Consider the following 13,815-nt stretch of genomic DNA (forward strand, 5'->3'; position numbering starts at 1 on the left):
ATGTACAAATTGGAGACAAAGGAATTCAAAATCATTTTCTAACTATGCTTGATTGCAGAAACATGCAGACAAGAGGAATTTAAAATCATCTTCTAACTATTCTGGATCGAAGCTGTTGTACTTTAATTAATCTCTTGTAAGACTTCTATGATCTATGTAAGCAGATATAATTAACCTTAACAGGTCTCTCCAGATAGTTTGAACTCGTAGAAACACCTTTGATATAGAAATACCTTTATTGCAATTCAGATGACGTTGTACACCATTTCCAAGATATTCCTGAGGTGTCTCCAAGGTTAGAAGATGATAATGCTCCCAGGGTCTGCATATTGGGACCCCATGTTTTCTGCTAATGAAGCATGGCTCTCTAGGGAAAAAGGAGGAGGAGGCCCATCCCAGAAAGGGGAGGGGAAAGGAAATACGTCATAGGGTAGGAGGGTCTGACTGCCCACATTGTGATTTCTCCACACAGCCACATGGTGGCAGCACAAGACCCCTCAAGTTCCAACTTAGAGGACTTCATGACATGTGATGAAATATTGTCCAGGTTGTGCAGGTGGTCTTGTAAGTTAAAAGCTGCTGGACTGGGTCAGGCTAGTTGGAATGTTACTTTTGTAGTGTCCTCATTGGTGATTCATATCTTCAGACCCTGCACTACCTTTTTGGACTGAGGAATCCACTTAGTAGGGAGAGAGATGTACAGCATCCCAACAAGTGAGGATACAAAGAAGTGGATGAGTCAAAACAATTTGATACCAATTTTGGGAAGGAATTAAAGGATGCAGCCAAATTTTTTATTTTATTTATTTATTTATTTATTTTATTGAATTTGTATACCGCCCTATTCCCATAGGACTCCTGTACACCTTAAAGGTAGTTTGCTTCTACTAGCATGTTTAAAAATCCTTTTTCCTGTCAGAGCATTTTCAGTTGTAGCTTGAGCATAACGTAACAATTATCCAAAAAGCCATATTTGGCCTCTTTATTGTCACACTTTCATCAGATTAATAACAGAGTTTGCTAGAATTATTTTGGAGATTCTTTGGAAACTCTGTACCAGATTTATTATATATGAGGCATTTTGATTCTGCTTGGAAAGAGAAGCAAGGTAATTTTAATACATAATAGTTTCATAAGAAGAGCTCTGTTTTCCTGAAAATAACATCACCCATTCAGGAATGGTTAAACTGTGAAGCACATTAAACAGACTGTTAAATCTATGAATGATATCACATATCTTTTGCGTCAATGTATGTAATTCATGATATCTGCAATAACATTATACAAATGATTAAACTGACACAAAGCTTTTAGTTTACCCAAACTGTTGGAACTTTTTTGAAAACAGTAGATTTTATTGGTTTTTGTCGTGGAGTCTGGAGTTAAATTTTGCCTGTAGTATCCAAGGTTCCCCAAATTGAGGGCTTATCATGTCAAATTCTCTGGAGAATAGTTCTATGAGATGCAAGTTGTCCACTTCCAACTTCTGATATTTAATGTTACAGTTTTCTTTCTCATCAGCATACCTTCACAATACATTGTATAAATCAATACTAATATATTGCAAGATTCTTGAATGTTTGCCCTGGTACTTAGACATTATTTAAAATCATGCTCCAGATTATCTCAAAATTGCAAAAAAGCTGTGTAATGTAAAAAAATAGTTCTATTTCTCTCACACTAAACAATTGTTGAACTTTGGGTTGGTGGTTGAAAATAAGCGTTGTTCTGCCAAGGTAAAATATAGATTTTTAGTGAAGTAAAAGAGAGTATATAAAAGTATAAGAAGAGAGGCAAAGTGACCAAAAGAGAGACCAAAAATTAGCATAGTGAGAAAAAATTGCTTGTGTGCCAGTTTGGAAAGTGAAGCAACAATTCATATTCTTGCATGCATTTATCAGTGTATCTGGAAGCAGAATTTAAAATTGTGTCATAATATTCATTTTCAGTGAATGCAAATTTGTGGGGAAGATAGCTGTTTTAAAAAAAGCTTTTTAGTGCAATCACAGTTGCTTTATTTGATGATGAATCTTTATTCGGGCACAATAGTAGGAAGCATATACAGTATAAGTTACTGGGTATAAATAGATGACATTTATAGACTATGTCCTCATATCTATTTTCTAGCATGACAGGTTATTAATAATGGAAGTACTTGCCTTTTACCATTTTTTGCATTCTGGAAATGTTTTGCCATTTGTATTTTAATATTGGTACAAGATGATAGAGAGATAGCATATTTTCAGAGACCAGGAACAGAAGAGGCATTATGTACCTTGTCAAGGAAGTATACAAATGTTAATATGCAGAAGTCCCCATTTCATTATCACTGCCCGATATTACTGATATGTGACTGCATTTTTTTGTGCAGCATAGCTGTTGCAGATGTAGGAACACCTATTCCTTCGTTAATCAGAATAGCATATGTTATTCTGCAGAAGTTAAGTTTGTATGGCATCTCCAGTATAGTGATTATATGGCAATATAATATATAATATTAACTGTGATATTCAGACTAGTGATTAAAGTAGAGTTTCAGCACATGTTGTGCAGTCTAATTCTGATAATAAGCAGGTTAGGTCTTCTTAAGTATGGAAAAGAAGATATTCCAAGAACCTATTGGTGATGTAAGCCTGAGTTGCTTTGAGGAAAGAAAAATTACAAATAGAATAGAACAATATATATCTTATGGGATTCCCAAGTATATGACCCACAGAAGAGTACAAAAATTGTATTGTATTGTATGATTGCAAATTTCATTATGTATTGATTGTTCTTATCCCCAGTGATAAGATTGTGAAGGAATGTGTTATCTATATTTTTTTTAAATATACTTGATATTGGCTGCTCATGTAGTAAAATATGCTTAGCATTAATACTGTCTTCTCCCTCTCTTTCTCAACTCTAGTTGAAGCTCGAAGACAGATCAGTGGTGCCTCGAGATGTCGTCAGGCATATGGGCTCACGTGTAAGTGTTGCTGTGCGTCGCACAAAGAGACAAAGCTGTATCTCATGTGATGCTACTATTAAATTTAACTTCAATAGACATTTTACAAGGCCCAGATCATTTAAATAGAAGTAATGATGTGTGTCACTGAAGCAGTAGGCGTGAGCTTAAATGGACTCCAGAAGATGGTAGAGGACAGGAAGGCCTGGAGGAATGTTGTCCATAGGGTTGCGATGGGTCGGACACGACTTCGCAGCTAACAACAACAACAATGATGTGTGTTAGCTGGATTGAGTCACTGAAGCAGTAGGCATGAGCCTAAATGGACTCCAGAAGATGGTAGATGACAGGAAGGCCTGGAGGAACATTGTCCATGAGGTTGCGATGGTTCGGACATGACTTCGCAACTAACAACAACAACAAATAGTGCTCAAAGATAAGCATGTTAGCATATGATCTTATTGAAGAAAGGATGCATACAATCAATAATATCAGCACTGAGGCAAATTGCTGTTCACAGATGAACCTCTGGTTAGGATACTGATTCCTGCAGGGAACAGTTTGCAGTTTTTCAGATTGGAATCAATATTATTACAGATAGAAGTAAAAAGCCATTTGTATATTATTAGCCATTTTTCAGGAATCAGTAAACATTTTTTCTTAGTGGCAAAGTAGCATGAAATCAAACAGTCAAGAAAAAAAGTCAGGGTAAATCAGGGTCCCCAACCCCTGGGCCACACACCAGCACCGGTGCGTAACCTGCCAAGAACCAGGCCACACAAGTGAATGAAGCTCCATCCACACATGCACGGGATCCAGGTATCACACAAAATCACACACACACACTCAGTCCCCAAAAATGTCACCCTCCACAGAACCAGTCCCTGGCACCCAAAAGGTTGGGGACCTCTGGTATAAATCATCAGCTGCTTTCAGTGATCATTTGGTTTGAAAATTAAGAACAATTTTCTCATTGAACAATTAGAAAAGGAATATAATGGAATATATATTTTAAGAAATCTTGAGTCCTTAATCACTATTCTTGTATACCTGCATTGGAAGAAGTAACCACATACTATACATTACAGTTGTAACTAGTATACAATCTCTAGGCCTTAGCATTTCTATTTGACATATTACTATGCATGGATATCATGTTCAGAATCTTGATGGTAAAAGATTTTGTCTTCCCTTGGAAATCCCTTTGCTACAGACCAGTTAATGTTTGTTTTTTGGAGAGAGACACATACGTGGGTAATATATCCAAAAAGAGAAGCCCACAGACAAAACAAACTATAATATAATATCATCTTGTAGACCTTAGCAACTGATATTAAGAGGCGGTATACTGCTGAAATATTAGGCAATGTCTAGTCATCGTGACTAGAGCCATTAACAGCCTTATCTTCCCTGAAGAAATTCACTTATTTTATATTGACAGATACCTTCAGTATAAGTGTGTCCTTTAATAAATCTTGATGTTTGGGAATAATTCTGCTAGTTAGCTATAGGCTTCATTTTTAAGTAGATGCCATTCATTAATAAATAAATCATTCTAGCAATTGCCAGATTATAAAAAAGATAATGATGTATCTAGATTTGTATCTACTTTCTCAGCAAGAAAGTAATACATAGGCACAAGGGGTATCAAAAATAATATTTCATCCTCTTGGTTATTGATTATTTTAATTAAATAATGCTTTAAATCTGAAGAGCTAAAGGCAGAAAAAAAGGACACTCACAATTTGGGATACATGAAAGTACTATTTACTGATATTTGTTCTACGAAAAAGTTTTTAGCACTTTTCTAAAAGTTCAAAGAATACAAGCTCTATAATCACTGACACTTGAATGCCTAAAATAGTGTTTAAGAAATACTGGTTTTCTATGGAATTCTTTTGACAATAATTGAATTGACTTGAATATAAAGGCTATCCTTGTTCTGACATCTTGGATAGCAGGCAGATGCTAACTAGTCTGAGAAATAGTTTATCTGATGTAGGAGTTCCACATTTCAGATAAGGATGATGGATTTGGAAACAGGAAAAGGCTCTGGATGCAGTAGGGTTTTTTTGCTCAGTAAATGGGGGGGGGAGCATTAAAGTTCTTTATTCATCTTGTTAGGTTGTATTTCATGAATCTTGATTTTCTTTCTATGAAAGCAATGGGTGAAATTTGAAGGATTCTTAGTTCTGCAAATATTGAAAGCCCACTGAAGTTTAAAGAAATATCTGGTTTTTTTTCCAGGACAGCCAATGTGGGACAGTTGTTGATGTCAACATAGAGTGTGCAGTAAAACTGGTGGGAACCAACTGTATCCTGTATCCTGTTAACAGTAAAGATCTTCAAAATATCTGGGTGAGAATGCTTTAGACTATTTAGCCTGACGCAGCAAGGAGTCTTCTAGCTTAACAAATATAACCTTAAATCAACAAGAAAAATAAGCAATGTCAATTATTACAGCTCATATTTGATCTAGAAAGAGTAATGCCTTTAAATCTTTGATACCATCAACCATGGTATCCTACTGCTACGTCTCAGGGGGTTGGGAGTGGGGGGCACTGTTTTATAGTGGTTCTCCTACCTCCTGGGCCACTTGCAGTCGGTGTTGACGGGAGGGCAGAGGTTCGCCCCGAGGCCTCTCGTTTGTGGAGTTCCTCAGGGGTTGGTCCTCTCTCCCCTCTTGTTCAACATCTACATGAAGCCGCTGGGTGAGCTCATTCATGGTTTCGGGGTGGGGTATCATCAGTATGCTGATGATACCCAGCTTTTTCTTTCCACCCCGAACCAACCCAGTGATGCCCTCGACATGATGTCCCATTGCTTGGAGGTGGTCCGGGTTTGGATGGGGAGAAACAGGCCTCGTCTCAATCCTGCCAAGACTGAGTGGCTGTGCATACCGGCATCTCAGACTAATCAATCTTTTCCATCGTTAACTATGGGGGGGTGAGGTGTTACCCCCCCATTGATAGGGCCCGCAACTTGGGTGTCCTCAGTTTGGAAGATCATATAGGAGCTGTGGCCAGGGGGGCTTTTGCTCAGGTTCGCCTGGTGCGCCAGTTATGGCCCTATCAGGGTACTGCCGGTCAAGGATTGCCGACAGGCGATCCCCGGGGGAAGGGCGTTCTCTGTGGGCACGCCTGCCCTATGGAATCAACTGCCAACGGAACTCCGGACTTCCCCCGACCTTCGTTCATTTCGCCGGGACCTAAAAACCTGGCTCTTTGAGCTATCTGGTCTGGACTGAGGGGTTTTAATGTTTTTAAATTGTGATTTTAATTTTTTGTGGCTAGACTTAATTTAATTTTATTTTATTTTTATATTGTATTGTTTTTAAATTTTGCCTTGTAAACTGCCCTGAGCCCTTCGGGAGTAGGGTGGTATATAAACCGAATTAATAATAATAATAATAATAACAACAACAACAACAAGGTAGTCTTCTAAGACCTATTAATAGATAGTTTGTTACTTGTGGTCATATTCAAAGAATTTCTAAAAATGTTGAAATAATAAAAAAGTATCTTTTTTTCTAGAGCTTTGAGGGGAAATGATTATTTGGGGAGGAAAAGTAACTTACATGTAAAACTCAATTTTAGCACCCTGTAGAGATTTTTCCTGCTTTCTAAGTCCTTTGAAACCTTGGGGAGAACAAGAAGTGTATTCTTGTCCAGTACACTGAGAGTTATATCAGATAGTTTTTCTCCTCTGTAATGGAATTATATTGACTTAACACTGTAAATATTTTTATATGAAAAAATCTTCTCATATCTTGTTTTTAGAAATCATTTTGGGGAGTAAAAACTGACTAGCAATTAGGAATCATTTAAAATACAGTGTTATAAAAGATGTCATAATACATTTTTTCAGTTATTCCAGATTTTTTTTCTGTGCTTTTGCATTTCTCATTTTGATCTCCAGTTTGAAAGCTCTTATTGAAAGACCTTACAACATAAACCAACTACTTTTATTCTTTCAGAATAAAATCAAATTTTGGATTTAATCTCTTTCTTTCCTCTACTGTCTTACTACTAAATTGTTTCAACATAGTAGTAGTAGTGACTAACGTGTTGGCCTAGAAACTGGGAGACCATGAGTTCTAGGCTTTCCTTAGGTATAAATGCTGACTAGTGATTTTAAGCAACCATTCTCTTTTAGTCCAACCTATCTCACAGGTTTGTTGTCTTGAGGAAAATAGGAGGCAGGATCATTATGGATGCTGCTTGAGTGGTACAAAATAAAAGCAAGATATAAATTTAATAAAAACAAAAACTAACTCTGTAAGCTGCTTTTCTGACAACACTATTGTATGGAATATAAGCCTTTGAAAGAAATGACACAATACTTGTGTTATTTTTAAAATTTGCAAGTAGTTTCTTTCCAATTAAGCAAGGGCTTAGTCATAACTTTAGAGAGAGTCTCTACATAGTGATTAGCCAAACTGATTACTTGATCAAGAAAACTCATGTCAACAATACAATCCAGAAGTAGAGTACAGTTAATACACGGTCAGTAACATCTTTAGCAAAAAAATGCATTTCCTACAATATATATTGTTGTTGTTAGTTGCAAAGTCGTGTCCGACCCATCGCGACCCCATGGACAACATTCCTCCAGGCCTTCCTGTTCTCTACCATCTTCTGGAGTTTATTTAAGCTCACGCCTACTGCTTCAGTGACTTCATCCAGCCACCTTATTCTCTGTCGTCCTCTTCTTCTCTTGCCCTCAATCTTTCCCAGCATTAGGCTCCTCTCCAGTGAGTCCTTCTTTCTCATTAGGTGGCCAAGGTATTTGAGTTTCAACTTCAGGATCTGGCCTTCTAAAGAGCAGTCAGGGTTGATCTCCTCTAGGACTGACCAGTTTGATTGCCTTGCAGTCCGAGGGACTCGCAGGAGTCTTCTCCAGCACCATAGTTCAAAGGCCTCAATTCTTTGGCACTCAGCCTTTCTTATGGTCCAGCTTTCACAGCCATACATTGCAACTGGGAAGACCATAGCCTTGACTATACGCACTTTTGTTGACAGGGTGATGTCTCTTCTTTTTAGTGTGCTGTCTAGATTTGCCATGGCTTTCCTCCCCAGGAGCAAGCGTCTTTTAATTTCTTGGCTGCAGTCTCCATCTGCGGTGATCTTGGAGCCCAGGAAAATAAAATCTGTCACTACCTCCATTTCTTCCCCATCTATTTGCCAGGAATTGAGAGGGGCAGATGCCATGATCTTGGTTTTCTTAATGTTAAGTTTCAACAATATATATAGGAAATATAAAATATAAATATTTTATAAATATAAAAATTTGCAATTTTGTTTGTTTTGCTAGCTATTGCTATACATTGTCTTTTTTAAAACTAACATTTTAAAATTAAAGACTTTGTGCTCTAAATCATTCTCAAAAAGGTGAGAAGTGTTACAGTTTCATCAATTACAGTTTGCTTGTTTATTTGATCAATTTATATCCCTTCTTTCATAAAGGAGTTTAAGGTGATGTAAATAGTTCTCCCTTCTATTTTTTCCCCATAACAGAAACTCTGTCAAATAAATTGGACTAAGAGAAAATGACTGACTGAAAATCACACATTAAACTTCATTGTTGGGGTGTACAACCTATGGCTTGCCAGTGCCAGACCTCTACTTTAACCACCACAGCACACTGGCTGTTATACAGATCTTACAAGGCTGAAGAAACTACTCAATTTATTGTCACACAAAACATTCTGTCCTTTCTTGGACCACTTTATTTATAAGATTTCTCCAAGATGTTCCCAGCTATTTCTTTTTTCAGATGTTTTTTTATCTTGCTGTTATTACTTTATAAGTAACTCAAGGCAGCAAACATACATAATACTCCTTCCTCCTCCTATATTCTACACAACAACAACAACAATCCTGTGAGGTGCATTGGGCTGAGAGAGTGACTGGTCGAAGGTCACTAAGCAGCTTTTATGCCTAAGACAAAACTAGAAGTGACAGTTTCCTGATTTCAAGTTTCTATTATAATTTCTTTTCTGTGTTTATTTGTTCAGCTCCACTATGGTGTTGGTTATAAAATACAAACACTAACACATTTCTGTATATCTAGATTTTATAAAGGAGGGAAAATCCCTTTAATTATCTGGAAGATGTTCAATTGATCTTGGTCATTTGCACTTGAAGTAGTTCCTACTTTGATTTAGTTTACCCTATTAGAATTGTATGAACTTAATTGAATTAAAATAATTTCTAACTCTGATAAAATAAACTATGAAATCAGGCATTCTAACTCTCTCCTTCCCCCTCAGCCCTTTATGTACGGTGACTGCATAGCGTATGACTGGTGGCTTGGAAAGGTGTATGATTTAAAGAACCAAATCATTCTGAAGCTCTCCAATGGCGCAAGGTATTTCTGTTGCTTTGCTGTGGAGCATGTCATTAGCTGTTAAATAAATATAGGTTCTTAAGGGCAGTCTTCTACACATGCTTATCAAAGAGTAAGTTCCATTAAACCTGCTCCCAGGTAATTAAGTTTTGAATTAAAGTCTCTGATTTGTTAGTTGTACACTTGTTAGTTGTATGCTTGTTCCTCAGATAGCAACTATGTTGATAAATCTACGCTGTATGGAATATTTTAATAAGTTGGGGGGTTGTTTCAAAGTTATTACTTGTATAACCTGAGTGAAAACTGGCAGTTTGGGTTGATTGCTTGGCTCTTGCATTTCTAATATTATTATTTTTAATGTTAACTCTTCTATCTCCCTTACTTTCAAAAGCTTCATTAGCTGGCATATGTAGCTAAGTAATGTCAGTTATAGGAAACATTTATGTTGTAATGTGAGGATGTGGGGCATTTGAGTTGTATAATAAACATGTAAGAACTTTGTTGAAGCAACTTGTTAAATAGAAAACTAAAATTTCGACAACAAACTATTCTGATATTTGCTTAACTGAATCATGTTCTTCAGATATTTTTGATTACAACTCTTTATCAGTCCAGTTAATATGGCCACTTATCAGATACAGAGGAAGTTGTAGCCAAAACTCCTTAGAGGACACCCGTTTTGTGAAGGCTGCAGAATTGGATACTACCGCTTGAAATACTGTAATTGTTTGATATAATTGATAATTACTATTTCTGAACTACATGTTATGTAAATGGATTGATCTCAGTATTTACCAGTAGTACTTCACTATCTGATTATTTGAGCGGATCATCTACCCTGATGATTTCATTGTGTTGAGCAAATATGACAACTCTCTTTTTGAATTCAGCATCTTGAGTACTTTTTTCTGGCCGCCTATTCTCTCCTAAAATCTTAGAATGTAAGATATTTTTTGTCCATGTAAATCTATATTTCTCATAATTTCATGGGTGATATATAAATATATACATCTATTCTGAATTACTCAACTATAACAATATCAGGCTTTATTAAAGGCCTTAATATTGTTCTTAAAATTAGGACTTTGTACAGTAGTGCTTTCTTAGGTTCTGTGTCAGAAAACCTCAGCCTTTCTGGACCATTGGACACATTGGAATTTTGAGATCCTGTTAGAAACCCTCTCACAAAATTGTTGTGTGCGGTTGGTGCAACCAATTGTAGAACATCCTTTTACCAGAAGGCCAAAAGAACAGAAGCTATTTGCTAGGAGTGCTCCACAATATCCAAGGGACCTGAGAGCATTCCTAAGCATATACTTATGTTTGATGTTACTGATTTGTTTCATGCATGCTAGCTAATTAAAATAAAGTTTAAAAAAATCTGCTACCGCAAAAAGCTTGGTGAGCATTAAAGGACATTGCCCCCAGGTGCCATGTTAGAAACCCATGCAGTTTGGTTAAATCCATGTTTTCCCCCCTATGGATATATGACTTAGTAACAAAATTTAGTATAGCTAAATCTGCTTGGGGTGGGGCACTCAATAATCCCTCACACACACACACCCAAATGGTTTGCATGCAAAAATGTCCAGGTTCAATTGTTGGCATCTCCAGATAGGACTGATTAAGAAATATTCTGCCTGAAACTGGGGAGGTCTTAGTCAAAGTTGAACATATACCATATTTTTCCATCTATAAGACGCACCCTTGTATAAGACGCCCAATTACTGGTACTTCTCGGTACCATCACACAAGGGAAGCGACTTCCTCCAATCAGATGGCGCTCTGCAAGCTTAGTCCTGCCCACCCCATTGGCCTTCAATCACTGTACTGAGGTGGCTTCCCAGGGCCTCTTACGGCTTCAGCCTGAGCTGTGCCACTGAAAAACGGGTCATAGAAGGCAGCTTCAGTGGGACCAGCGGCATCCTTGGGGCAGTGCGATCCTCCTGCACCAGGCGGCATCTCAGGCCAGCAATATCCTCCTGCACCAGGCGGCATGGCAGCGGCATGTAAAGAACCCACAGAGGCATGCCCTGGGCTGTGGAGGTTACCATTATTTTTGTTCTGATTTTTGAACAGGGTGTTTGCAGGAAAAAATAGTGTCTTATACACGGAAAAGTACAGTACGTTTAATGGACCAATAATGTTATTCAGTATTTAAAAGCAAGTGGATAAATAAGTACCACTGTAGTGGGAAGGTAACAGTGTTCTGTGTGCCTTGGCATATAGCCATGCTGGCCACACAATCACAGAAGCCTCTTCCGACAACACTGGCTCCTTTGGCTAAGAAACAGAGATTAGCACCACACCCTACATTTGAACACGACTGGATAGGGGAAACCTTTACCTTTATCTTTTTATTCATTCATTAACATAATTAAATTCTAGCATAAGAGCATATAAATTCAAATATTAAGAAGATTATGCTAATTCTTTTCCAATCTTTTTTCCCGATGGTTATGTGTTTCTTTAGATGTTCCATGAGCACAGAAGATGCGGCAAAACTCTATGACGTCTGCCCACATGTCAGTGATTCAGTATGTTTTTAGTCATTTTAATAAGTCTTAATTTGTAGAGATACATTTCAGCATATTCTTGAGGATTTGGTAGAGCATAGCATATAGGTAATCCTTGACTTGTGACCACAATTGAGCCCAAAATTTTGGTTGCTAAGCAAGACAGTTGTTAAGTGAGTTTTGCCCTATTTTACATCCTCTTTTGCCACAGTTGTTAGGTGAAACATGCGGTCATTAAGTGAATCTGGCTTTTCCCATTGACTTTGCTGATTGGCAGCTGGTTTGGATGGTGATCACATGACCCCCCGGACAGTGCAATTGTCATAAATACCTCCCATTTGCCTGAATCTTGTTCACATAAGGGTGGGGATACTGCAACAGTTATAAGTGTGAAAACCGGTCATAAGTTACTTATTTCAGTATCTTTGTAATTTCAAATTGTTGTAAGTTGAAGACTACCTATAGTTGAAAGTTTACTCAGCATTAAGAATTTGGGAAAGGAAGGGGGCGGAGAGTTATGTTATTATATAATGTGATAAAATACCGAGTTTTCCCCAGTAATAATCCCTAGCTTGCATTTGGGGGGTGGGCCTAATATAAGCCCTATCCCAAAAATAAGCCCTAGTTTGTGGGCGAGGCACAGATCTAAAAATCAAGCTTGGGGGGGGTGGACCTGCCCCACGTGCCCCGCACCCACTTACCTTACAGCCAGGCCTCTCCTTGACAGCCCACTTCTTCTGAGGCCTCTTCGGCAGCCAGGCCTGCATTTCTCAATTATAGAGCTTTCCGGAAGGCCTGTGCAGCCAAGAACCAAGCTATAGATTCAATCCATAGCTTGGTTGCTTAAGCCTTCTAGAAAGGCCTGACTGCAAAATGCAGGCCCGAATGCAGCTGCAAAACTTTGGCTCCAGAAGAAGTGGACTGACTGGGTGGGGCTGTCAGTGCAGGAGGTGAGGTAAGACCTACCCCGAAAATAAGACCTGGTGCCTCTTTTGGAGGCAAATAGTAATAATAAGACCTGGTTTTATTTTTCAGGGAAACACAGTAGTTAAGCTTGTTTTTCCATCTGAGAATAGCAGCTTAGGACCAAACTGTTACGCAGGTATTTTAAGCCAAAAATCATTCAAATGGATACAATCCTATTGTCCATGAACTTCAAAACCGCTACCAGTTTTTATCCTGTCAAGATGTTTTTAATTTAGTATATAATATATTTTCTCTTGCCTAAAAATAAATAGTTGGCAATTATTTTTGCTAGAAAAAATAAGGAAAAATAAAGTGCTTCATTGCAGTCATGCAGCAAAACCCGTCCCTTCTCAACAATATCCCCACTGTTGTATGTAGAAATAGATAAGCTATTGCTGTCAGGTCCTGTATGTATGGGTAATAGTTTCCTTTTTGTCTTCCTGAATGTTTGACCATGTCTGTCTAAGTCACAGTTGTTGCTAGCATAAGTAAGTAAGTTCACTTACAGAATCTAATTTATCCCCAAAGGCTCAAGAACGTATTTAGTACAGGTTAATAGAAGGCTTTTCTGTTATTGTGGTGAATGGAAATGACTTGTTTGTTTCCTTGTACCCCTGAAATCCTTGTACTTTAGCCAATCATAATTATGTATAAGATTTTTGTAGTTGTTTAGAATGACTAGAGCAGAAAGGAGAATTTATTAGGTGCAGGAAGATGAACCCCAAGTTTTTAAGCATTTCCTCAATGATAAAATTAGGATAAAATGTGAGAAATTCATTCAACTAGAATAGACCATGATTTAGTCATATCTGACTTGTGTTTCTGTTTTTGCTTCATTTTTCAGGGCCTGTTTTTTGATGATTCATATGGCTTTTATCCTGGGCAAGTTCTCATTGGTCCTTCAAAAGTCTTCTCAAATGTGCAGTGGCTTTCAGGAGTGAAACCTGTACTCAGTACGAAGAGCAAATTCAGAGTTGTGGTAGAAGAGGTATGTTTCAGTGAGATAACTCTATTTATTGTTTGGATTTTTCCCAAAAT

General features: G+C 37.7%; 1 protein-coding gene across 2 annotated transcripts in view; it reads left to right on the top strand.

The window, feature by feature from the left end:
* The window catches only part of UBE2O (ubiquitin conjugating enzyme E2 O), a 73,929-nt gene that overhangs the window by 33,555 nt on the left and 26,559 nt on the right, over positions 1-13,815 (top strand). Inside the window, exons 2-6 of one of the 2 annotated variants that reach the window (XM_083354993.1) lie at positions 2,909-2,968; positions 5,195-5,305; positions 9,219-9,316; positions 11,769-11,832; positions 13,622-13,765. In XM_083354993.1, coding sequence (XP_083211119.1) covers positions 2,909-2,968; positions 5,195-5,305; positions 9,219-9,316; positions 11,769-11,832; positions 13,622-13,765 — 477 coding nt within the window. The remainder of the gene's footprint in view (positions 1-2,908; positions 2,969-5,194; positions 5,306-9,218; positions 9,317-11,768; positions 11,833-13,621; positions 13,766-13,815) is intronic. The other variant, XM_083354994.1, reaches the window with a different exon arrangement.

The sequence above is a fragment of the Vipera ursinii genome, assembly GCF_947247035.1.
Source record: "Vipera ursinii genome assembly, chromosome: 2".
Taxonomy (NCBI): domain Eukaryota; kingdom Metazoa; phylum Chordata; class Lepidosauria; order Squamata; family Viperidae; genus Vipera; species Vipera ursinii.